Source organism: Carcharodon carcharias, chromosome 8 (genome assembly GCF_017639515.1).
Source record: "Carcharodon carcharias isolate sCarCar2 chromosome 8, sCarCar2.pri, whole genome shotgun sequence".
Taxonomy (NCBI): domain Eukaryota; kingdom Metazoa; phylum Chordata; class Chondrichthyes; order Lamniformes; family Lamnidae; genus Carcharodon; species Carcharodon carcharias.
The window spans coordinates 138448007-138473839 of record NC_054474.1 but is presented as its reverse complement, the minus strand read 5'-3'; the positions used below and the strand labels follow the sequence as shown (position 1 = coordinate 138473839).

Sequence of the window (25833 nt, the reverse complement as noted above, 5' to 3'; positions counted from 1 at the left end):
AAGTTGTTGTTATGTTCATAACTGTTTCTAATGAATATTTTTTATAAACCAATGGCACTTCCTAACAGAAGTTCAGCAAACTTGTAGAGAGATTGGAATTACAATAATAGTTCACTCACTGTAGGTCACTGAGTTTAATTACATTTTGATTATCACATTAACCACCGATGTAATAATCTAAATGGTCTCCTAAAATGAGAGCGTTGGGTCTATTTCATTCATACAGATTTTACCCAGTTCAGGTCATTTCAGGCTGGCCTACAATTCAAAAACTAGTAGTATGCAATACAACAAAATCTTACTAAAGATCTGCTATCACTACATCTTGGGCAGAATTTTACCCCCATTGGGGGGGTAGTTTAGGAGTGGGCGTGTGGAGGCGTGCCTCCGATTGGTGCCCCCAATTGGGGGCGTGCTGCCATTTTATGTGGGCAGGCCAATTAAGGCCCGCCCAGCGTGACGTCCGCAAGGAAGCTCTGTGCGCTCCCTGTGTGGGCGGCGGGATATTCCCTGAGCCGAGAGTGCGCTTTTTCACGCACTTGCGCACGGAAGAGCGCACTTGCGCACGGAAGAGCGCACTCATCTCCCTGAGGCTAAGTGCTGCCTCGGGGAGATAGGTACCAAATTTAAAAATGTTAAAAATAGAAAACAAAAAATTCCCTGACATGTCCCCTCATCTGACACTGTCACATGAGTTGGGACATCCTCATCACTTTTAGTTACACTTTTATTACATTTTTAAAAACCTACATGAAACCTCATCCTGCCCGTGGATGAGGTTTCATGCTTTTTCTAATGCCTGCCAGGGCTCCTGGCCTGCCCGCCAACCTTAAGTTTGGACGGGCAGGTACACTAATTATGCTAATTACTTTATCAATGGTCTCAATTGGCCATTGACAGATCGGCGGGCGCACAGCTGATTTGGCTAAGCCCCCACCAACCTGAAAATTGAAATGAGGCGGGGTGACGTCGGGAGTTCTGCCCAACATCATCCCGTATCATTTTACATGTCGGCAAGTGGGCCCTTATTCTCATTGCTGATGATTATTAAATAAAGATTATTTGAAAATAGCACTAAGAAGCAGCTGCAATTTTTGTTAGAAACAAATCACAACTTATTACATCCCCAGCATGAATATACAGGACTGGGTATGAGAGGATTTCAGCTAGGGCAGAATCTTCGGCTTGGCAAGTGGGGGCGGGGCCCGCTCGCTGAGGTGTAAAATGATGTGTGGTGATGTCAGGCTTGTGCCCCGATGTCACCGCGCATCATTCCGATTTTCAGTTCAGCAGGCGCACACTCAAGCCTGCTGTGCGCCCGCTGAACTGTCAAAGGCCTATTAAGGCCAGTTACCTATCAATTAAAACAATAAACTGAGCTGCCCGTCCAACCTTAACATTGGGGGGCAGGTGAAGAGCCCAGGCGGCCTTTGCATTTTTCATGGAACCTCATCCACGGGTGGGATGAGGTTTCATGAAGGTTTTTAAAGATTTGAAAATTTTTGAAATAAAATTCATAGTCATGTCCCAGCTCATGTGACAGTTTCACATGAGGGGACATGTCGTCAACATTTTTTTTTCCTTTATTAAGATTTTTAAAACTTAAACTAATCTCTCTGAGGCAGCTCCGTGCCTCAGGGAGATTTCTGCATGAAAGAGCGCAGACCCCGTTTCAGCCTACTCCCCTCGCCCACACAGGGGGCACTCAGCGCTTCTGGGCGCACGTCACGCTGGGTGGGCCTTAATTGGCCCACCCACGCAAAATGACAGCGCCCAGCCGATCGCGGGCGGTGATTGGCTGCGCGCGTTCCCGCACAACCCCGCCCCCCGACGGGGAAAAAATTCTCCCCCTCTAATTTTTCATCAAAACACAGGACTTGCCACTTGAAGTGATTTAAAAAAAAACTTGTACTGACCTAGCTCATTAGATTGTTGTGAGAGTTCCAACTATCCATAAGAAATGCATTAGATGCTGCACGGAAATACAGTAAGCAAACAAGGAAGGATGTGGGATGGAGAGATAAGCATTCCAATGTTCCTTCCAGAGTGTCAAGCTGCCTTTTCATTCCAGCTTCCACAATAATTCCTGGCAACATGCCTACTTGTCCCTGGTCGTCAAGCGAGCGGGTGGAGTGAAGGAGTGATCTCCAACCTCCAGTTGTTTAGCATCTTCAGGTTTTCTGGGTGGTCTGGTTCTGGAGTTTGCATCTTTGGTTACATTTGCATTTAGTTTCCAAAGCAAGTGGGTGGTAACAAAGGACTCCAATCCCTGGTGATCAAGAGCTGGAGTTTGCTTATTAAGCTGTAAGGGGCGGAAAAAAATGGATGTAATTAGAACCGAGTGAGTGGGAATTCTTCATTCCTTGTGTTGAGGGGAAACATCCTTTCCAGTACAGTCAAGAGGAGAAATGTGAGCCTTTAGATATAGTTTTGCAAATTGGCTCGAACTTAATGTTCATTAAATGCCAAATCTTATTCCTTTTGTCAAAAACGCCATTCTTCAACTGAAACTGTAGTGTAGCCTCAGAGAGTCGGTATATAATTCAAACTCATTTCATTAACTGGCTCAATAAAGTAAGCAGAAAAACCTATAGTTCACAACCAGCAAATATTGTTCCATTCAGGGGAATAGGAATAAGTTTGGTCCCTGAAACGAATCTTATTCTGACAGAGATCGCTCAATGGAAGTTGCATTATTTTTAACATTTGGATGTTTTACACAAATAGGCTGAAAATCTGAAAGAAGAGGGAGCTTGCTTAATTCCAAATTTGGTATTTGGAGAAATGCCTTTGTTTTTGAGCACTGTGCATGTTGTGTCCTGTGGCTTGTCTGAGTCATGTGACTTCTGATGTCATTCCTTTGTGAGTAAAGGACGCAGGTAGAATCCTTTTTATCCATCACATGGAACACCTGGGAAGAGTTTGCAGACCGATTGTCACAAGCAGAGCAAAAATAGCAAATAATGGTATATTGAAGTTTATTATATGCATATTCTAAATGAATGAAAATGTGTAGCATTAATGTTAAGTTGTAATGTTAAGTGCTGAGCTAGAAAATAGAGACTTGTTATTAGACATGATCTATTCTTCTTTGTAAGGCAATGCTTATGACATCAACAGATGTCTTTACTTCAGCTCTGAATAAAACTCTGTAAAAGTGAAAGTTATTACCTTCTCAAAGTAATGTATGACAACCATAAAAACTGCACCACTACATTCAAATCCATGTGATTTTTAAAAAAAATGACATTGAATGTACAAGGTAACAACTTTGAGGACGTCACAAAAATGGTCTTATTCAGGGCTTCTACTTCTACATAAGAATACTATGGGGATGAATTTGTGTGGTTCTTCCAATTGTCCACTGTAATTGTCAGGAAGAGCTGGAAAACGGTGTACATCAAATTGGCACAGCTCTATTTGCTAATGTTATAGTGGACAATCAGGACCTGTAGAAAATCACCACCGATAACTTTAACACAGAGTTTTCTACACCCTGGTCTTTCAATCCTATTGTAATCGTTGTCGAATATTTTGTTAGAAAATGCCTCACCTACCTCTTGTGATGAAAAACTGTGGCAGCCTTAAAGGTTAGTTCAGTTAAAGCACCCTTGCCTCCAGATCAGGTGATGGATTCAGACTTGACTATATAAACTATATAAACAATTGCACCAAGAGAGAGAGAGCTGCATCATTATAGGTGTCATCTCCTGGCTGAAGTTTTAAGCTGGTCACCAGTTCTGAGTTGGTTTAGAACATTTCACAGTAAACACAGTGTTTGAAAAATAGCAGTAAGTGCTCCCAGTCTGTGTATGTGTTATGTGAATAATGGTGATCAGAAGCAGTATACTACATGTGGTTATCTGATGTGCAATATACCTTTTAAAAAAAATGTTATAATGGGAGATCACATGATCTTAGTATCCAATAGCAGAGTAGTGTGGGCTACCTCTGTTGTTAGTAGTCAGTAGCAGCAGAATATAGAGATAGAGTTTGAAGTGTAAGCACATGTTTAGTTGCCACTGAGTATCATTGTAAATAAACACAGACCATCTACCTATGGAGTGTCTGCTACTCAACTCTATCATTAGTGCCAACTTGGCTACCCCTTACAACAAAGCATGCGAACAGGTTCCAACAAACTGGTGACTAGGATCTAACACTCCAGCCTTTGCCTGAGGATGAATCAGGATTTTGATGTAACCTTTGAAAGGTGTTTGAGGTCACAACACATTTTCAGGATTCAGGAAGTTGTGTAAATTGTTCAATCTCCAGCTGAAATTAGACCATCATCTGAACCTCTGAAGCACATGACACCTAACTTGTTCTGTAGGGTAAATAAACATTAATAATTGGAAGAAAGAGATATTGTTAGTGATTTAGTGATTCACCTCTATCGATCATTTAAAAAGCTTGAAGCATTGAACCATCAAGATTAGGTTTGTGTTCTGCAATTAACTTTTGACCTGATTTATTACTAGTATCATCCTGCTCAGTCAGCATTTACTTAAGGCAGATCAAATTGCCACCAACAGGGAATCAAACCATGTCAGCGATGACCCTGAACTATGCTGAAAGTAATGAACAGCTCATGAAAAAAAAATTCCTTCTCTGTGATCAATACCTTTAAGGTGGGAAAGGTGATAGATTTATCTTTTTCACTTTCAAAGGGTGTGGATGTCTGTTTTACATCCTTAATCTGAGGGCAGTTAAGACATTGAAGATACAATGGAAGAAGCCCTCCCACATGCTGTGTGTCTGGTATCACATGTAGGCCAGACTGGGTAAGTACAACAGATTTCCTTCCCTAAAGGACATTAGTAAAATATATGTTTTTCTTTAATAATAGTTTCACTGTCACTGAGACCAATTCTAGATTTATTAATTAATTGAGTTTCAATCTCATCAGCTGCTATTGTAGGATTTGAATTTATGTTCCCAGAGCATCAGCCTTGGCTCTGGATTACTAGCCCAGTGACATTACCACTATGCTGCCTCTCCCCAGTGATTGATCAGGAGTTAGTTCATGATTGAAAAGGACTAATGGTCCTTTAGCTCAAGGGCTTCTGGGAGGCCAAAGCATGGACAAACTTATTTACAAATATCCTTGCAGAAATAGTGAGAAAGGATTCGATTCATTAGTGCAGATTAGGCTGGAGACTAGGTGATGCAGATGACCACTTGTGTATTTTAAAAAGTAATGTCAATAACAGAAGAGACAACCAAAGTAGCATAAGAAATAATTAAACTTAAAGATAAACAATTTGAGATGAACTGAATTAGACCACTCCAAATTTTTTTATAAACTTCTAGAGAGAAAAAACACATTTTTGGAAGTTATTTCCAGAAACTGAAGAAGACAACCTATTGTTGAAACACAAACTTTGCTTCCTTTACTTTGGCCAGCAAAGAGGTTTTTCTCCTTAATTTAATTAATCGCTTTTTTGCTTTGTGTGAAATAATTTCCTCACTGCATTGTGTATGATTAATGCAGACATGAAAAATGATATCTATCTGGAATATGCTTCATTGTGATATCCATTTACCATCCTTCACCTCATACATGAATGAGGTGATATTGAGATTATCTGCATGTCTCAGGATAAACTGAAGTTCAAAGTAGGATTGATATTTCTGCTAAAAAAAAATAAGTTTAAGAATGAAATGCTCATAGTTTTAATCTCTGCTTGAGGAACATGACACGCTGATGCAGAGAAATGTTTTGTACCAACCTGGCAGCATGAGCTGGGCACAGGGAACAACCCTTATGCACTTTGGGCTGATAGGCCCAAAGCTCACCTGATATTGGGACTCAGGCCTCATTTAAGTCAGAGTGGCAAACTGCAGGCACCTGTTGGATGCTCTTCCAGCAGCCCGATAGCCAAGATATTATGGGCTGGTGGTGGTGGTAGATATGTCTTGGAAAGTGGGGGGAGGGGCGTGGTGGAAAAATGGATAGCAGAAGCGATTGGTAGTGGGAGGAAGGGAAGCTAGCAGTAGCTGACAGCACCTATGGTTTTAGTGTAGAGTCGAGAGAAGCACTTTTTTGTTCCATTCAGGTAGGTATTTTTCTTTTTAAATCTTACCTTTTTGGTGATGGCCTACAGAGGTCCCTTTAAGTGCTGCTGGTTTTCCTGAACAGAATTGACCAGGCATCTGCTGAGTTCAGATCAATGACCCTGTTTTTCCAAAGGACACCTCAATAGGACCCCTAAGTTCATTTGCCTTGGCATCTTGTTTGACCCCAATCTCAGCTTTTGACTTCTATCACTAAGATCACTGTAACAGTGTCAGTTCCACCCATCTGCTGTTGATACTCTCATTCATGTCCTTTGTCCTGTCAGATTTGACTGTTCCAATGCTCTCCTGGCTTACTTCCCATCCCCCACGCTCTATAAACCTGAACGCATTCAAAACCCCTAGTCAAACTTGCATAAGTTCTGCTCACCCATTATCCCTGTGCTCACTGATCTACATTTGCTTCTTGTCCCCCAATTTAAACTTTGAATTAAAAATTTGCATCCACGTGTTCAAGTCCTTCCATGGCCTCATCCCATCTCTACAACCCCCTTGAGAACTCTGAATTCCTCCAAATCCTGGAACTCCCTTCCTAGGGGGATTCCTACAATATATGGACTGCAGCAGTACAAGAAGATGATTCAAGAAGGTGGCTCACTGCCATCTTCTCAAGGGCAATTAGGGATGGGCAATAAATGCTGGCCTAGCCAGAGACATCCACATTCCATGAACGATTAAAAACAAACTCTAGCCACTTGTGCATTCCATTATCTTCACCCTTGGCAGCAATGCCTTCAGTTGTCTAGGCCCCAAGCTTTGGAATACACTCCCTAAACCTCTTAGTCGTTCTCCCTCCTCTTTTAAACTCACCTTTTTGACCGAGCTTTTTAATCACCTGTCTTAATGTCTGCCCTTGGCTCCATGTCACTGTATGTCAGATTATTCTTCTCCTTAAATTATTGGAACATTCTAATGAGGATTACTGACTTTAACATTCACCCAGCCCTATTGTCTCTCTTTCAAGTATGCTTATTAAGAAGAGTTAGGTATATAATGAAAGGATCTCACTGTTCAGCCACTGTACATGGTCTCAAATGGGGCTTTTTTAAAAAAGGATTACAGCTCCATCTAGTGGTTTTACCTATTGTTCACTTCAAGGCACAAGATCAAACCAATGAAACCACAAAGAGAATTGGAAAATTAAGAAGTTAAGTTTCAAATCTAAATTAAACATCTTGTATAGATGAATTTAAAACAATTTTTCCACAATAATTTAATTGACATGCATATTAAAAATACAAAAATTTATCAAATAATGAATGTTCCAAAGTAATCACAGATGGTAAAGTTTTCCATGGTTACATAAAAATTTTTCCAAAAACAATTTCATTATTTAATAATCATGGACAACATTTTGTTAAGTTCAGTAAGCTAACCAATAGCAAATGTGACTGCATATTACAAGAAGCAGTTTACTGGACAGTTTCCCCAGCAGTTTGAAGGATAAAGCTCTGAAAATTTAGCAAAGCATCAACTCAAACCACAATTTAAACAAGGGATACATTTTACCAGGACAATTTGTTGATGGGAAAAGACTCCTTAAACAAAAAATATCAAAAAGTTTCACAAAAGCTCGAGTACAAAAATTAAATGCAAAAGATGTACTATGGTTAAGGATTTCATCCTTTAAAAATCACTGAACCAGGAGATTGAATGAATGTATATACCTGATTAAAACAAACAAAAGACCAGCAACTATTCTGCACAAGAATGACAAGCTAAGACCATGTATCATGACAGCAGATGATCTCGAAAAACTTGCACCTATTTTAGCACCGTTCATGACCACAGGACATCCCAAAGCCCTTTATGACTGAGAGAGACCAGAAGAAATCTCACCTCTGTATGAAAACAGCCAATGGAATGCAACCTGAGCAAACCTAACTTCAGATTAGTGAGCGAATCAGAATTGGGTATGTTCTGATGACCTGGCATTGACCTGAAGCATTAACTCTGTCTCTCTCCACAAATGTTGCCTGACCTCCTGAGTATTTCCAGCATTTTCTCCTTTTATTTCAGATTCCCAGCATCTGCACAGTATTTTGCTTTTGTGTTAGGGTTGTCAACTCTGACTGGGAGTGTTCCTGGAGGTTTCATCCTATGCGTTCCTCCCACCAACAGTCACCCAAAATGCCCATTTCATGATGCAACACCCTCCTATGTCAATTGGACAGTAAACAGCCTCTTTATTACCTGACAGTCAAGAACTATCCAAACAGCCCTTTCTTTCCCAAACCCACTTGACTAACTAGTAAACAAAGTGCAGATTTTTTTGAAATGCTCCTATGATTTTTCTCTTAGGTTGCTCCCAGCAGTATCCTGGAGAGTACTTTTCAATTCCTGAAGACTCCAAAATAATCCAAGTGGGTTGGCAACCTGAGTCAGAATGGAGATAGCCAGAGCCCAAAAAACATTGATAAATTAGAAATTTACAAGGGTGATAATGTGACCTATGACAGCAGAACTTAATTTTAGATGCCAGACCTTCATCATTGGGCATGGAGACCCATTGTGTTTCTTGTGTAGGGAATTGCTTCCAGGAAGTGGGTCGGCAATAAGATATCTGGAGTACTAACTGGTTGTGAACCTTAACAAGGCTCCTTTTGAAATGGAAATGAGGCTTGTTAAGGCTTAATGTGGCTGTTGAACTGGCTGTTCAGCACCCATTAAAAATAGTCATTAGAAGAGAGACCTTGGGTTTAAATGTTTGAATTCTCTTTGAATAGTGACAAAGAAGCTCATGAGCTCCTCACACTGCTGTTGGAGGTGAGGGTGGAGGAACAAATAGAATACAATTAATAAATGTGCCGACAGCAATGAAGACACATTGCATATGCAAGTGGCACCACAAGGCTGCTACTTGTCCTGCCTGCAGTCAGTGCTACCAAGACAGGAACTATTATTGAGGTCACAAGTAGATTTCTGATTCATCTGACCCAGGCATTGCTACCATTTTACATCAATTTTGCATCAAATAATTTGGAACCTGTGCCAGTTTGTTCAAACAGATGCGTGGTTTTTAATGCCAGTGGTAGTCATATGAGAAACTTACTCAGGATGACCAAAGCTTATCCCAATCTACCTTATTCATACTGTATTTATTTCAAATCGTTAAGAATCTATAACAGTCAATTCAAACAGGTGTATGGATTTCAGTACTGTTAGGCTGATAGGTGCTTAATTTTGACCTGAGGCTGCCTTATTAACATTCAGAATTTGCTAATAATGATCCAGGGTTTATTTTCTGTCTTGGGTAAATGAGTTTGTTGGCCAACTGAACTCTAACTGCATGCCTTCCTATGTTCTCATCAATTGCTGCTTGCAATCAATAACAGGGAGATGTAAGAATAAACAGTGATGGTTTATTGAGACATAGGGCAGAGCACCAGATCATAGATATTCACACAGAAACCTCCAGAACTAGACTTACACTTCCCAATTGTCCGCTCTGTACAGTGATGTGTCAGTGCTGTCACGTGATCAGTACACTTGCATTCTTGTAAAGGGACAGGGTACCTCACTTTACCACATCCCTCCCCCTTTACTTAAAAGTACAGTTGACAAGCTGAAAACATGTTAACTATTTACATAATAACTATTTGCAGGTCAAGTTTCTCAGGAGGCCTTGTTTGACAGGTTGGGCATCATAGTCAAACAACATTGGCTTGTGTTTCTGAGACCTCCTTTTCAGAGGCAGTTGCCCACTATGTCCCTCAGTGGATGATTTCACCATCTACTGGGTGCAGTCATATTCACTCCTGCTGCCCCTCCTCTCCAGGCTGAAACAGATGAAGGGCAACAAGCACAAAGCAATACAGTGATAAGCTACATGATGTGTGAGGAGGAAGAGGAAAAGGAAAAAAAAACTTTTTGTTTTTCTTTCTGAAGATTGTCCCTAATTTATCATTTTTTTCCTGCATGTCCTTTTCTTGGTAGCACTGACCTGTATCTCGTCTTCTCTTTAATTTCACTGTTGGCTGGACCAGACTGGGGCGAGTGGAATATGAATGAGCTCAGTAATTGGGTTTTCTGACAGTTCTTCTGAGAATTCAGGGCCTTCTAGCTTTTAAAACTTCAGGGCTTTTACGCAACTGCTGCTTCAGCTCTTCCATTTCTTCCCTATTCTCATTAATTGTTTCCTTGAGAATTGCATATCGTTGCCCCTTCTCAGCTAATTCATTCCTTAACTTGGCCAGAGACAGGCTCAACTTTTCCTTTTCTTCTTCATACCTTTCTCATGGCACAAATTGGGAGCTGATTGAATTTTGTAGCACACGGAAGTCCTTTAATTGATTTTCCATTTCCTTTTGAAGGATGCTGACTTCAGCTTTAACTCTGTCCTGGTGTAACACTTCTATCGGCTTCTCCTGTTGGGTCATTGCGTACACATTTTTTCTTGCAGCAACACTTCTGGTTTTGAATTGGGAACCTAGCAGGCCCTCAAGATTTATCTCTCCCAGCTAGTTGCTTCCGAGGAGACTCCGTCCCTTGTCTGACATTACAAATACGGGTAATTTTGCAGACTGTTTCTCATACCGCACCTTGACTTGACATACCCCTTTCACAATTATTTCTTCACTCGTGAATGTCCTCAGCTTTGTGTCCGAAACTTCTAACTTCAAAGTTCTTAATTCAGATATCTAAATGTATGCTCTCCAATGATGGACATTGACGCTCCCGTACCAACTCCATCTTAATGGGTTGTCCGTTAACTGTAATGACTCCTTGGATTGGCTTGGTTCTACCCACTTTGAGGTTATACAGCGACTGGATGTCTGATTCTATTTCTTCTGGCTCTTCCCTCTGCCTTTATAGTGTTGTTTTACCCTTTCTCCGTAGTGCCGCCTTATGTGGCCATAGCGGTGGCAGAAAAAGCACTCAACTTGTTAGAGTTGTCATTCGCTCACTGGAAGCCTGGATGTATTTCTTATTCATTTTATGGGTTTTCACTGCAGTATTGTTGTTTTTCAATGTTCTAGAGCTAGAGAGCATTTCCCGTCTTTCCAAGGAGCCTGAAGTTTTTGCACATTTTGTTGCCAGATTGTCCTGCTTGACCAGATGGACGGCGCCATTTTGTGTATCTTTTATAACTTCGGAATTTCTAACAGCATTGTCCATCATGGTAGCTAATTCTAATGCCTTATTGAAGTCTAGACTAGAGTTGGCTGGCAAATGCCTTTGGATAGTATCATCTCCAAGATTCTGCAGGATTTAAAATTTTTTTTAAACTGCAGCACTGCTTTCTGCTCTGATTGCCGGCTGTTGCCTGTACTTCCAATGCTTTTCTCATCCATCTTGTGGACTCACACTCAGGGGCCTTGCAATGTTTTTCCCTTGTCACCACGTTTATGTCTTGGGTAAGTGAGTTTGTTGGCCAACCGAACTCTAACTGCACGCCTTCCTATGTTCTCATCAATTGCTGATTACAATCAGTAATGGGGAGACTGATGTAAGAATAAACAGTGATGGTTTCTTGAGACATAGAGCAGAACATCAGATCACTCAGAAACCTCCAGAACTAGACTTACAGTTCTCAGTTGCCTGCGTTGTACAGTGATTTGTCAGTGCTGTCACATGATCAGTACACTTCCATTCTCTGTGCCTCACATTACCACAGTTTATTATTCTATTCATATTGTTTTCTATCAGGTGACCTGTAATTACTAACAGTCTATTCAAGTAGATACATGGCTTTCAGCACCAGTGGCTCAACTGACCCCTGCAACAGAATTCCCTCTGACTGGATATCCCCAAAGCCTTCCAACTAGTAAAGTCTCGCAGCCATGACATTGTTGGAAATATATCCGGGTCAACTTTTGAGTGCACCAAAGGAGTAGTACTGAATTGCCCCCAGTGTCACCTGACAGAAACAAACACTACAATGCCCCTTTTGAAGAGAACCATGCATTCAATTAAAGTGAAAGATGCTTAAAATGAAGTAGCAAAGTCCCAATTCACCAAAGGGACATTATACAAGTGTATGATAATATTACAAATGTCCATCTATTTGCTGTGGTGTTAACTGGTCACAGAAGGCAAATGTATATACAGTAAGTTCACTCCTTCATCCTCAATCAGCATTGACAGTGGTAAACTTGTCTTTGTTTTGTGTAGGCATCTCTGAACCCCCTTCCTCCAGGTTTTGGAATCCACAGATGTTGGACAGATAGAATAAGTTCTGGATTTCTTGTAATCCCAACTATTGTTGACTTTAGGATACACTTGGAACATTGGAAGCTTGTCATGTTTATACCAATTCCATATTATTTTTAAATTGAATTGTCTGGAGTTTGTAATAACACCAGCTATTTGTATTTATAATATAGTAAAACATCCCAAAATTTGATACCAAGCCACATAAGTAGATATTAGGGCAGACAAACAATAGCTTGGTCAGGGATGTGAGTTTTAAAGAGCAACTTAAATGAGAGAAGAGTGATAGAGAAGTTTAGGGAGGGAATTTGAGGATTTACGGCCTTGGCTGTTGTGGGCATGACTGGCAATAGTGAAGTTATCCAAATTGGGGATGCTCAAAATGCTAGCAGTTACAAAATACAGATATCTCGGAGGGTTGTAGGGTTGGAGTGAATTCCAGAGAAACGGAGGGGTGAGGCTATGTAGAGATTTGAAGGATGAGAATTTTATGATCAGGGTGTTGTTTAACCAGAAGCCAGTGTAGTTTAGGGAGCACAGGGGTGATGGGTGGATGGGACTTGGTGTGAGATGGGATATGGGGCAGCAGAATTTTGGATGACCTTTAAGGAGGCAGACCAGGAGATCATTGGAATAGTCAAGTCTTTAATACGTTTTGAGGGGTTTATGGATTTTAGTGGCACTACAGAAAGGAACAACCATGAATCAGGAAAACCCAAACAGAAATACAGCCCTCTCACAGAAAAACTCAACAGAGGATACAAAGTAGAAGAAAATAGCCCCTTGTAACTTCAGTCTGATGTGAAAACCCTTTACATCACTGCCACGGTTGTTGTGTGCTTGCATCCACTCTTAGTGCTATTTTTTCCCCCACGTACAGGAGGAAGACAATAGATTGATCAAACTTGTTCCACTTCACGGATCAATATGACTACAGCTATTACTCAGCCCCAATTGGAACTAACTGTTGTAGGGTGCTCGATACCATTCAGTAGGTCTTAATGAAGTCTTTGTAGTCTTAAGTAGGTTAACTATATGTATTAATTAACCACAAGAACTATGTACATATATATAAATATATACAGTAAAGGATTCAAGCCAAGAGTTGTCTCCACGCTTGCTTGTGCACATGGCTCTGTCCAACACTAAACTGACCTGCATGTGCAGGTGATGTGTTCTCTTACATCGCTGTGTGGGCGGTACTATACTCAGTCCCATATTAACCCGACATGTGCCAGATTCCTTTACTAGGTTAACCACAAGTAAACATCTCATGTGGTTCTGACAATAACAAAGAGAATCTCCAGGATATTAATTCATCCTATAACCCATAACATTTAATGTTGGCTGGCCACTTTCCACAGATGCCTGCCCTACACACTCTGATGGGCAGAAACTCATTGTGCCCCAAAGAGAATTCATTCACTTGTTTCTGATGAAAATTCTTGTCTGAGGTGTATTGCTGACCCATTATAGAGCAGAGATTGAACCTGAGATCTTACTAGTTAGTACAGGTCTTTCCTACACCGTTTACCAAAGAAGCCATTGATCGCTGGTGGGGTTTGGGGGGGCGGGGGGGGATGGTTCATCAAAAGCCCACTAGAGAATTAAGGAATATTTGAAACAACGTGCTAAAAAATAACCATCATCTCATCCTTGTGCAGAGTCTACCTCAATTACTAACTCCTAGGACAAGGCAAAAAAGAAACATGTGACCTATTTGAGAACAAACTCCAGGAAAGTTGCTCTATTCCCTCAGGCAGTCAAGAAAGCTCCAGGAGACTCATACCCACAATGCATCAATGGACATTTCCCTCCCCTCCCCCGATAAGTCCCAAAAAAACCAGCTCTTAGCAAAATTTGTTAAAACACCATTACTTTATTTTAATTAGGAGTACACAGAAACGTACATTGAAATTATTCATGTGAGAAACACTCATTATTTTACAAATGTATATCATGATTTTAGTGGTACTGTATAATTGGGTTCTAGTGATCATACCTTTCCACGATAAGGATATTATATAAATCGGGGAAAAAAAAAACTTTATTTTTGGTTGTGGACATTTGAAAGACAAAAATATTACTTTTTACATTTACGTTGAAAATAGAATTCCTTAAAAGCAATTCATTATTTTTCCCTTTTATTTCAGCACAGTATCTATGCCATTTAAATAAACGGAAGCGTTGAGATTATTTTAAACAATGCAGACATAACTTCCCACGAGGAAAAATAACTCACAAAATTACATTTAATAATGTATTTTTTTGTGTGTGAGACTGGTAATTTACTGAGAAAAAAATTGTCCTATTCCAGGGAGCAAATGAAACTTTGTGAAAAAGTGGCCTTAGTAAGGGCTCCTAGTTGTGTGTATATACATTACTGTTCTTCTACCCTTTAACAGAATCAACATTTGGTTGATTTTTTTTTTGTTTAAAACAAGGTACCTGAAATTGCTAACCAATGGCAAGAAACAACTTGTGCTTTTTCAAACAATACCTCCCTTTCAGTAAAGAACCACAAATATGGAGCTCCATGTTAAAAAAAAACTCCGCACCCACATTTAAACAGTCAGCTTATATACTTGATGGTTAAACATGAAGCTTCTGTACATTAACCTTTTAATAACAACTGGTCAGTTTGTTGCCATGGCAATATATCCCCAACACGATGAACAAAGACAAACAATACACTCTGATGTCTGTGCAGGCGTAATGATGTACATATAAAGCCACCCCCACCCTCCGAGCAACATACATAAAGCTATGACCCTAAAAGCAATAACAACCTATGTTAATTATTGTCAAAATTATCTTTGGTGTTTAAACTGAGTGGAGCTAAACCCATGTAAGATGAGAGCACTTTACTAGCAAGGCTCATATTACACAGTAACTCGATTGTGAGCTAAATTAGTGATGCTTCTGTACATTATGAATCTTTATTGTTGACGGATGATTTGGTTATTTAATGTTGCTGTTGTGCTCTCTTCTTTCTCTGTTGTGGGTCTCTGATGTTGTGTGGTCTCAATTTCATTTCAGCAAATTCAATCGAATGCTCATGACCCTTCCAATGATACCAGTTCACACCCTGTTCAAAACATGAAATGAAATTTAATCCTAGAGCAAGAGGGCTTATAATACATTACAGTAATAAATGTAATAGGTATGCAGGGGTGTTATAATTAGGAACGTAGAAACATAAGAACTGGCAGATGAGAAAAGACCAAGATCCATCTAGCTCATCTTCTACCAGCCTCATAGTCACATCTTACAATGATAATAGAGTTAATAACTGATCATAGCAATCAATCTCTATCAATTAGACTACAAAAGACACAAAAATGACATGATAAAAAACCCCAGCCCTCATGGTGGAGGTCTTGGGCTACCATAAGTCCTAAGTCACCTATTCCCCCAAAACATGCTACATAATCCATATAATACATGTCAAATTATCCAAATAAGGTGTCCCAGAATTTTAAAAATCTGTTCATGGGTTTGTGGGTGTCTCTGGCAAGACTAGCATTTGTTGTCCATCTGTAATTGTTCTGGAGAAGATGGCGGTGAGCCACCTTCTTGAAACACTGCAGTACTTGAGGTGTAGGTAAAACAACATTGCTCATAGATAGGGACTTTCAGGCTTTTGACCCACTGACAATGAAGGACTGATGAAATACTTCTGGGTCAGGATGGTGTATGACTTTGAGGGGAACTTGGAGGTGGTGGCATTCCCATTGGCCTGCTGCCCTTGTTTTTTAGGCACTATAAGCCAGGGGTTTGGAAGGTGCTGTTGAAGGAGCCTTGGCAAGTTGCTGCAGTGCATCTTGTAGTTGGTACACACTGCTGCCATGGTGCACCAGTGTTGGAGGAAGAGAATATTTAAGGGGGTGGATGGGGTGCCAGTCAAGCAGGCTGCTTTGTCTTGGATGGTGTTGAGCTACTTGAATGTTGCTGGAGCTGCACCCATCCAGGCAAGTATCCCAGAATGTTATTTCCTGAAATAAATCTATTCACCCTAAATCTATCTAATTTATGTTTGCATTTATACATCTTCAAAGTATGCGTATTCTTCAGTGTGAATCTCATTAGAATTTGCTGGTACCTAAAATGCTTAAGAACCTGCAAGCAGGGAACCTTTTCAATTTTTAGTGACATGTGCTGATTTATGATCATTTATGTTTAATGAGATTGGAAGGATACTTGGGGCATAGCTTGACATTGGCAAAATGGGCATAAGTATGGGTGCATTTCCAGGTTGAACCTCTAGCTTATATCCATGAAGGAACCTCCAGGTCACTGGTGGAATACAGAGAGAAGGCCGAGTAGCACAGTAGGCTGGAGTTACTCCGAATCTCATATTTGCATTGTCCTCTTTGATTGGAAAAGGAACTAGATACATAAATATTCATAATCAATGATGCCATGCAGTTGATTTGTCAGCAGGAATGCTTTATTGACACAGCCCCATGCCAGTTTCCCTTCCTTCAGTTTATTCAAGCTAACACAGTGAATCGTGACAGATTCTTGTCTCCATTTCTAGCTTTCACATACCTGGCTATGGCTTTGAGTTCCATATCTTCCATTCAGATTTACTCTGTGGCAGTTCTTGTACCACCAGGCTCCCTTGTAAGACAGAGCACAGTTTGTCACGGCCACATCATTGTCTCTGTCCTTTGTGGAGAATGGACGGCCATTGTGGTAAGTCAGAGAGTCACCTGAGCAGAAAAATAGAATTTTAAACATGTACTAAACATCAAAGCAGTAAAAAAAATGTGATCCAACATAGCACTGCCCTCCGACATGGATCACTTATAGCTTGGCCCGAGTGAACAGAGATGCAAAATTGGACAGGGAGGTTTTTTTGAGAATTATTCACATTTATTGTGTGTCTTATCATTTTTAGATGAAATTTAAAGTTTACCTGCATTTCCGCTGTACCCTCCAACATGCAGTTTGTATCGACTTTTGGAGTCAGTGACAAGGAACTTGTCGTATACTGCATAAGCAGAGTCTCCTTCATCTCGGAAATCCACACGCAGTTGGTAACGACCCTGTGATGTAATCCTGTGAAGGTTTTCAAGCCCTGAAAAACATACATTGCAAACATGTTAGATTTATCAAGGATCATTCTAATCCTCCATTCAACTCAACAGAACAATTGAATTCTGCTATTAATAGGAAATACAACACTTGACAAATTTAGGCAGTTATTCAGTTTCTTTACATTGCACCATTTATTGGTTATTGGTGCCACAAAGGGGAGATCCTCATTGTATGAGCAGATGTACAGTACACACTGGTTAGAACACAAACCCACTGATATAAAGCCTAAAATTGAACCCTCGTATTTGTAGGGTGTAAACTAGGCACTTTGGATACTCAACACAACAGAGGAGTTGGCACTTGAGAATAGATGAGTTGTACTGGTCAAAAACAGAATTACCTGGAAAAACTCAGCAGGTCTGGCAGCATCGGCGGAGAAGAAAAGAGTTGACGTTTCGAGTCCTCATGACCCTTCGACAGAACTTGAGTTCGAGTCCAAGTCCAAGAAAGAGTTGAAATATAAGCTGGTTTAAGGTGTGTGTGTGTGGGGGGGCGGAGAGATAGAGAGAGAGGTGGCGGTGGGGGGGGTGTGTGGTTGTAGGGACAAACAAGCAGTGATAGAAGCAGATCATCAAAAGATGTCAATGACAATAGTACAATAGAACACATAGGTGTTAAAGTTAAAGTTGGTGATATTATCTAAACGAATGTGCTAATTAAGAATGGATGGTAGGGCACTCAAGGTATAGCTCTAGTGGGGTTTTTTTTTATATAATGGAAATAAGTGGGAAAAGGAAAATCTTTATAATTTATTGGAAAAAAAAAGGAAGGGGGAAACAGAAAGGGGGTGGGGATAGGGGAGGGAGTTCATGACCTAAAGTTGTTGAATTCAATATTCAGTCCGGAAGGCTGTAAAGTCCCTAGTCGGAGGATGAGGTGTTGTTGCTCCAGTTTACGTTGGGCTTCATTGGAACAATGCAGCAAGCCAAGGACAGACATGTGGGCAAGAGAGCAGGGTGGAGTGTTAAAATGGCAAGCGACAGGGAGGTTTGGGTCATTCTTGCGGACAGACCGCAGGTGTTCTGCAAAGCGGTCGCCCAGTTTACGTTTGGTCTCTCCAATGTAGAGGAGACCACATTGGGAGCAACGAATGCAGTAGACTAAGTTGGGGGAAATGCAAGTGAAATGCTGCTTCACTTGAAAGGAGTGTTTGGGTCCTTGGACGGTGAGGAGAGAGGAAGTGAAGGGGCAGGTGTTGCATCTTTTGCGTGGGCATGGGGTGGTACCATAGGAGGGGGTTGAGGAGTAGGGGGTGATGGAGGAGTGGACCAGGGTGTCCCGGAGGGAGCGATCCCTACGGAATGCCAATAAGGGGGGTGAAGGGAAGATGTGTTTGGTGGTGGCATCATGCTGGAGTTGGCGGAAATGGCAGAGGATGATCCTTTGAATGCGGAGGCTGGTGGGGTGATAAGTGAGGACAAGGGGGACCCTATCATGTTTCTGGGAGGGAGGAGAAAGCGTGAGGGCGGATGCGCGGGAGATGGGCCGGACACGGTTGAGGGCCCTGTCAACGACCGTGGGTGGAAAACCTCAGTTAAGGAAGAAGGAGGACATGTCAGAGGAACTGTTTTTGAATGTAGCATCATCGGAACAGATGCGACGGAGGCAAAGGAACTGAGAAAATGGGATGGAGTCCTTACAGGAAGCGGGGTGTGAGGAGCTGTAGTCGCGATAGCTGTGGGAGTCGGTGGGTTTGTAATGGATATTGGTGGACAGTCTATCACCAGAGATTGAGACAGAGAGGTCAAGGAAGGGAGGGGAAGTGTCAGAGATGGACCACGTGAAAATGATGGAGGGGTGGAGATTGGAAGCAAAATTAATAAATTTTTCCAAGTCCCGACGAGAGCATGAAGCGGCACTGAAGTAATCATCGATGTACCGGAGAAAGAATTGTGGAAGGGGGCCGGAGTAGGACTGCAACAAGGAATGTTCCACATACCCCATAAAGAGACAGGCATAGCTGGGGCCCATGTGGGTACCCATAGCCACACCTTTTATTTGGAGGAAGTGAGAGGAGTTGAAGGAGAAATTGTTCAGCGTGAGAACAAGTTCAGCCAGACGGAGGAGAGTAGTGGTGGATGGGGATTGTTCGGGCCTCTGTTCGAGGAAGAAGCTAAGGGCCCTCAGACCATCCTGGTGGGGGATGGAGGTATAGAGGGATTGGACGTCCATGGTGACTCCCTTCTCTCTCCCCTTGTCCAGTCCCTTCCCACCTACATCCGTGATTCCTCTGACACCTTACGTCACATCAACAATTTCCAGTTCCCTGGCCCCAACCGCTTCCTCTTCACCATGGAAGTCCAATCCCTCTACACCTCCATCCCCCACCAGGATGGTCTGAGGGCCCTTAGCTTCTTCCTCGAACAGAGGCCCGAACAATCCCCATCCACCACTACTCTCCTCCGTCTGGCTGAACTTGTTCTCACGCTTAACAATTTCTCCTTCAACTCCTCTCACTTCCTCCAAATAAAAGGTGTGGCTATGGGTACCCGCATGGGCCCCAGCTACGCCTGTCTCTTTATGGGGTATGTGGAACATTCCTTGTTGCAGTCCTACTCCGGCCCCCTTCCACAACTCTTTCTCCGGTACATCGATGATTACTTCGGTGCCGCTTCATGCTCTCGTCGGGACTTGGAAAAATTTATTAATTTTGCTTCCAATCTCCACCCCTCCATCATTTTCACGTGGTCCATCTCTGACACTTCCCTTCCCTTCCTTGACCTCTCTGTCTCAATCTCTGGTGATAGACTGTCCACCAATATCCATTACAAACCCACCGACTCCCACAGCTATCTCGACTACAGCTCCTCACTCCCCGCTTCCTGTAAGGACTCCATCCCATTCTCTCAGTTCCTTCGCCTCCGTCGCATCTGTTCCGATGATGCTACATTCAAAAACAGTTCCTCTGACATGTCCTCCTTCTTCCTTAACCGAGGTTTTCCACCCACGGTCGTTGACAGGGCCCTCAACCGTGTCCGGCCCATCTCCCGCGCATCCGCCCTCACGCCTTCTCCTCCCTCCCAGAAACATGATACGGTCCCCCTTGTCCTCACTTATAACCCCACCAGCCTCCGCATTCAAAGGATCATCCTCCGCCATTTCCGCCAACTCCAGCATGATGCCACCACCAAACACATCTTCCCTTCACCCCCCTTATCGGCATTCCATAGGGATCGCTCCCTCCGGGACACCCTGGTCCACTCCTCCATCACCCCCTACTCCTCAACCCCCTCCAATGGTACCACCCCATGCCCACGCAAAAGATGCAACACCTGCCCCTTCACTTCCTCTCTCCTCACCGTCCAAGGACCCAAACACTCCTTTCAAGTGAAGCAGCATTTCACTTGCATTTCCCCCAACTTAGTCTACTGCATTCGTTGCTCCCAATGTGGTCTCCTCTACATTGGAGAGACCAAACGTAAACTGGGCGACCGCTTTGCAGAACACCTGCGGTCTGTCCGCAAGAATGACCCAAACCTCCCTGTCGCTTGCCATTTTAACACTCCACCCTGCTCTCTTGCCCACATGTCTGTCCTTGGCTTGCTGCATTGTTCCAGTGAAGCCCAACGTAAACTGGAGCAACAACACCTCATCCTCCGACTAGGGACTTTACAGCCTTCCGGACTGAATATTGAATTCAACAACTTTAGGTCGTGAGCTCCCTCCCTCATCCCCACCCCCTTTCTGTTTCCCCCTTCCTTTTTTTTCCAATAAATTATAAAGATTTTCCTTTTCCCACTTATTTCCATTATATAAAAAAAACCCCACTAGAGCTATACCTTGAGTGCCCTACCATCCATTCTTAATTAGCACATTCGTTTAGATAATATCACCAACTTTAACTTTAACACCTATGTGTTCTATTGTACTATTGTCATTGACATCTCTTGATGATCTGCTTCTATCACTGCTTGTTTGTCCCTACAACCACACACCCCCCCGCCACCTCTCTCTCTCTCTATCTCTCCGCCCCCCACACACACACCTTAAACCAGCTTATATTTCAACTCTTACTTGGACTTGGACTCGAACTCAAGTTCTGTCGAAGGGTCATGAGGACTCGAAACGTCAACTCTTTTCTTCTCCGCCGATGCTGCCAGACCTGCTGAGTTTTTCCAGGCAATTCTGTTTTTGTTTTGGATTTCCAGCATCCGCAGTTTTTTTGTTTTTATCTCTGAGTTGTACTGGTGATAGGTAAGTTGACATCATTTGTCTGACATCCCTGTCTAAACCTCCCCCATTGACTATGAATGGATGCATTGCAATTGCCTTATTCTATAAAATTCCATCTTGCTCCCTCTTAGCTGTTGGTTAAAATGGTCGTATCCAATAGAGTTGCACATATTGAGTTGTAGAGTTGCCTTCTCCTTTACATTTAAAAAGTAGAAGATGTACTTTTTTAATGTTGATATGTGGCAGTGAGAGTCTAGAGGGTTACTCTATGCACTGTTGATTCTTGTTTTTTTAAAAAAAACGAACTTGACCTAGTGTTGAGTGACAGGAGCATATGCGACAAACATCCTGCAGGTAGGGTGGCATATTGGAGTGACAACGTCATTGCTTCTCTCACCTGTCTCTTAGCAACTGGTTTTAAGAATAGCTTTGATAATGAGTTTGGAATTTATATCATGAGGACCTGACAAACATACACAAAAAAATCAGACTAATTTCTGATGTTAGGAGCACCTACTTTCTCTTAAGATTAAAAGCATTGCAAAATAAGTTTCCAAAGAGCTGAGGAAGCCACTTGTACATTTTTAGAATGTGGCTTCTTAACAGGTTGGAGTTATACTGCGTCTGCTGAGAAGTGCACACTGTATTCCAGTGTATTGGAGCCAGACAGCTAACTTGTCTCCTGAGTTGTGCTGTCACATTCACAACAATGCATATCCAAATAAAAACAGGAAATGCTGGAAAAAGTCAGCAGGTCTGGCAGCATCTGCGGAGAGAGAAACAGAGTTAACGTTTGGAGTCCGTGTCGGACTCCAAACATTAACTCTATTTCTTTCTCTATAGATGCTGCCAGACCTGCTGACTTTTTCCATTATTTCCTGTTTTTATTTCAGATTTCCTGCATCTGCAGTATTTTGCTTTTATTTTAATGCTAGCTTTGCATTGACATGAAAGATGGATATAAGCCTGCCAAATATATTTTTAAAAAAATCTATTGGATCTGAAATATGTTTAAAGAAACAGAAATCATTCTGCCATTTTGATGTAAAAATATTTGTGCTATCCATCGCCGATGAAGATACCAGAGGGGAAAAAAAAAATCAGGAAAAGTTAAGTCTCCCTTTTGATATAGCACAGTAAAATATCCAATCATTTATTCAGTGTTCGGGCTGCCACTCTTACCTAACCAAAACTCATCAGAAGGGTTGCCAAATCCAATGGTATAATTCTTCCAGTTTCTGAAGAAATCCACCTTGCCGTTCTCGCGCCTCTGGAAGACCTAGAATTTATTTTTACAGAAGGTCAGTAAGATTTTTGACAGTTCCCAAATGTCTCACAAATATTGCTTCTGGAATTGTTACAGGTGAGGAAAGGATTAGGTTGAAACCTTTCTTCCACTGTAATGCACAGCATGGTACTAAGTTAGACTTTGTAACCTGTCAACCAGCTAAACTGCAGGTCAAAGTCTGGAAGTTGCAGCTTGGAATACTAGGGGTGAATGCTCATGGTGTTTGTATGGCACTTCTTGGACCATTACTTCAGTGGATTATATAAGTGGGTTAACACCTGCATTAAAATAATGAATGAAGGAATGTCATACGAACATGTTAAGTTTTTGTCTGCTAATATCAGCAAGTAGGCATCAATGACATAGGATTACAAAGAACATGATTTAACAGCTCTATTTCTAGGATTGATTTGTTGGAATGGATCTCATGGTGGAGAGCTTCCTCTCCCTAGAACGAACAGCAGGAGTGTGAGGTGAACAGGCCTATGGGGCTGGGGAGGGGAACATGGCCCCGCACTTGGAATGCAATTCCACCAGGTGGATTCTTCCATATTTTGTGGCGCTATTTGTTGATAATAACGTGGTTGGTGCTCCTCTGAAGCACTCTATTGCTCCTGCTAAGCTCCAAATCGACCATCTTAAATGCTCTTCCACACATATGTGGGAATCAGAGTAATTGCATTCTCTTAGTCAAATTAATTCTCTCACAAGATGTTAAAATTTAGGGTTTTTCTACTCTGATGTCACTTAAGTACTAATTCTTGATTTATTTCATCATGTCTCCTACTTTATTCAAACATAGTGGCATAATGGGCCTTGCTACTCATCTAGATTTCATTATATTGAAAAAAATAGGCATTCTTAGTTGAACATTTTCTAAGCTCTTGAAGATGAATAATAAGCATTCTTATTAATTTCTATCCGGCTGGTTATCTATAGAGTACTAAACGACTTGCAACTGTTCCCACTTCCTGTGTTGCAAAATTGTAACATGCTGTGACAGTTAGTAACACATAAAAGTATTACCTATTTGTTGTTCTTAAATAGGTAACACAGTCCCACCTTGTCTACTATAGCTACCGTGCAGTCCTCCTACACTAGGCGACACCATTTCTTTTACTCTAAGTTCGCTTAGTTTCAAAAACAATTGTTTAAAAAAAAATTCTTTAAATGTTTCAAAACGTTTAGTAAATTTCTTCTGTTCAGAATCAATATCTTCATGGCTTAGTTTTTTTTCCCCAGGTTTTCCATTTCTTTATCTTATTTTTCTCTATGGCATTATAGCTCGTAAAAGTGCAGTGCTACTGTGGCTGCTAGCTACTTGCAGCACACTGAGAGGCAGACACTTTCCATAGGTGTCACAATCTCCATTCACACCTTGCTGATAACCCTTCCATTATAATCGAACTGCATATCCTCAGAATCACAGTTCATCCACAGGGAGTCTGTTAGTAAGCATGCAGTCCATCAATATATTCCATTAAATTAATTCATTAGTAATCTCTCTTTTTCTAGCTTTTATACTAATGACTTTATTGGCATTTGTAGCATTTGACAGTCGTTGCATGTACATGAAAAAAGAGGATGGAATTCTTCCTGTTGATTTTTTAGGCAAGGTGATTGGCTTGAAGTGAGCCTTCTGCTTTGCACACATACCAACTTCTGCACTAAAGCTATCAACAGGAAGAGTTTCACCTCCATGGGTTTCCCATAAATAAAAATGTTATTTTACCATCCAGCCACCTCCATCAGTGGTCATGTCGCAGTACACCTGAAGTGGCTGAGAGCGATTTCCATTCAAGAAAATGGTATAAAGTCCAGAATTGGCTTCACCATTCAACAACGTCTGAAAGCAATCCTTGGGGAATGGATACAAGGAACCAACTGCAGAAAAAGGGAAGCAGTACATAATTCCGGTAACATGAGTGTAAATCTTTCATTTTAGTGATGGGCCAAATGGCCTCCTGTGATGTAATTTTTTTTCTATGTTTTCTGAGAAATGTTTTACAACAACAACTTGTATTTATATAGCACATTTAACATAACAAAGCATTCCAAGATGCTTTATAGGGGCATTATAAAGCTACATTTGACACTGAGCAACATAAATAAATACTGGGGCATGTTACCAAAACCTTAGAGGTAGGCTTTAAGGAACATTTTAGAGGGAGGGAAGCAAGGTGGAGAGAGAGAGAGAGGGAGAAGCTTAGGGAGGGAACTGCTGATCAGAGGGGTGTGGCAGCTGAAGGCATGGTCACCAATGGTCGAACAATTAAAATTAGGGGTGCTCAAGTGGTCAGAAGTAGCAGAGTTACTCACCAGGTTATGGACCTCTAGACGGTTACAGAGTTAGGGAGGGGTAACCCCATGGAGAGAGGTGCAAACAAGGATGAGAATTTTAAAATGGTGTTGCTTAACTGGATTTTAATACAAAAAAAAATACTAATAACCATGTCAAGCCATGGTTAGATTTGTGGATGTTTCAACTGAATTATACACAGGCACTGATCAATAAAGTACTTTTAATTACCTAATTGTACATACGGTTTTTAAAGTTTAAAAATAGTGTTAGTATTTACATGTAGAGTAATTCCTTATTGGCAAGGGATGCACTGATCCACAGTGCAATAGGTAAAAATCAATTGATATATTTAAAAGGGAGATAGACATTTACTTGGGAAGTGAAGGTATTAAGGGATATGGAGAAAGGTTAGAGAATTGGGAGTGATGAGAGAGAGTTGCCATGTCTATACCCCTATGTTCTGATTAAGCATGCAAGTAACAATATAATTGGCATACTCAATTATATACTGCCCATACCTGTTGTGAAGGTGGTCTCTATTACATTGCTTCTCTCTGATCCTGCGTAGGCTTGGAGTCTCACATTGTATTTCATTGATGCAACCAGTTGGTCCATGCTGTATGAGTTATCTGTAGCTCCAAAGTATTCAACTTTCTGTTGCACCATTTAAAATAAAAAGCCACTTTGTAAAAAGAATACTCAGCCTGTTTATTTTGATGTAAATATACACGTGAAC

General features: G+C 41.4%; 1 protein-coding gene across 4 annotated transcripts in view; it reads right to left on the bottom strand.

Moving 5' to 3' along the window:
- Window positions 1–14090: 14090 nt before the first annotated feature.
- tnc (tenascin C) overlaps window positions 14091–25833 on the bottom strand; it is a 108793-nt gene continuing 97050 nt past the window's right edge. For all 4 annotated transcript variants that reach the window (XM_041194096.1, XM_041194097.1, XM_041194098.1 and 1 more), the window contains 6 exons: window positions 25616–25751; window positions 24528–24679; window positions 22690–22786; window positions 17153–17314; window positions 16783–16946; window positions 14091–15319 (listed from right to left, as the gene is read on the bottom strand). In XM_041194096.1, coding sequence (XP_041050030.1) covers window positions 15197–15319; window positions 16783–16946; window positions 17153–17314; window positions 22690–22786; window positions 24528–24679; window positions 25616–25751 — 834 coding nt within the window. In that variant the 3' untranslated portion in view covers window positions 14091–15196. The remainder of the gene's footprint in view (window positions 15320–16782; window positions 16947–17152; window positions 17315–22689; window positions 22787–24527; window positions 24680–25615; window positions 25752–25833) is intronic.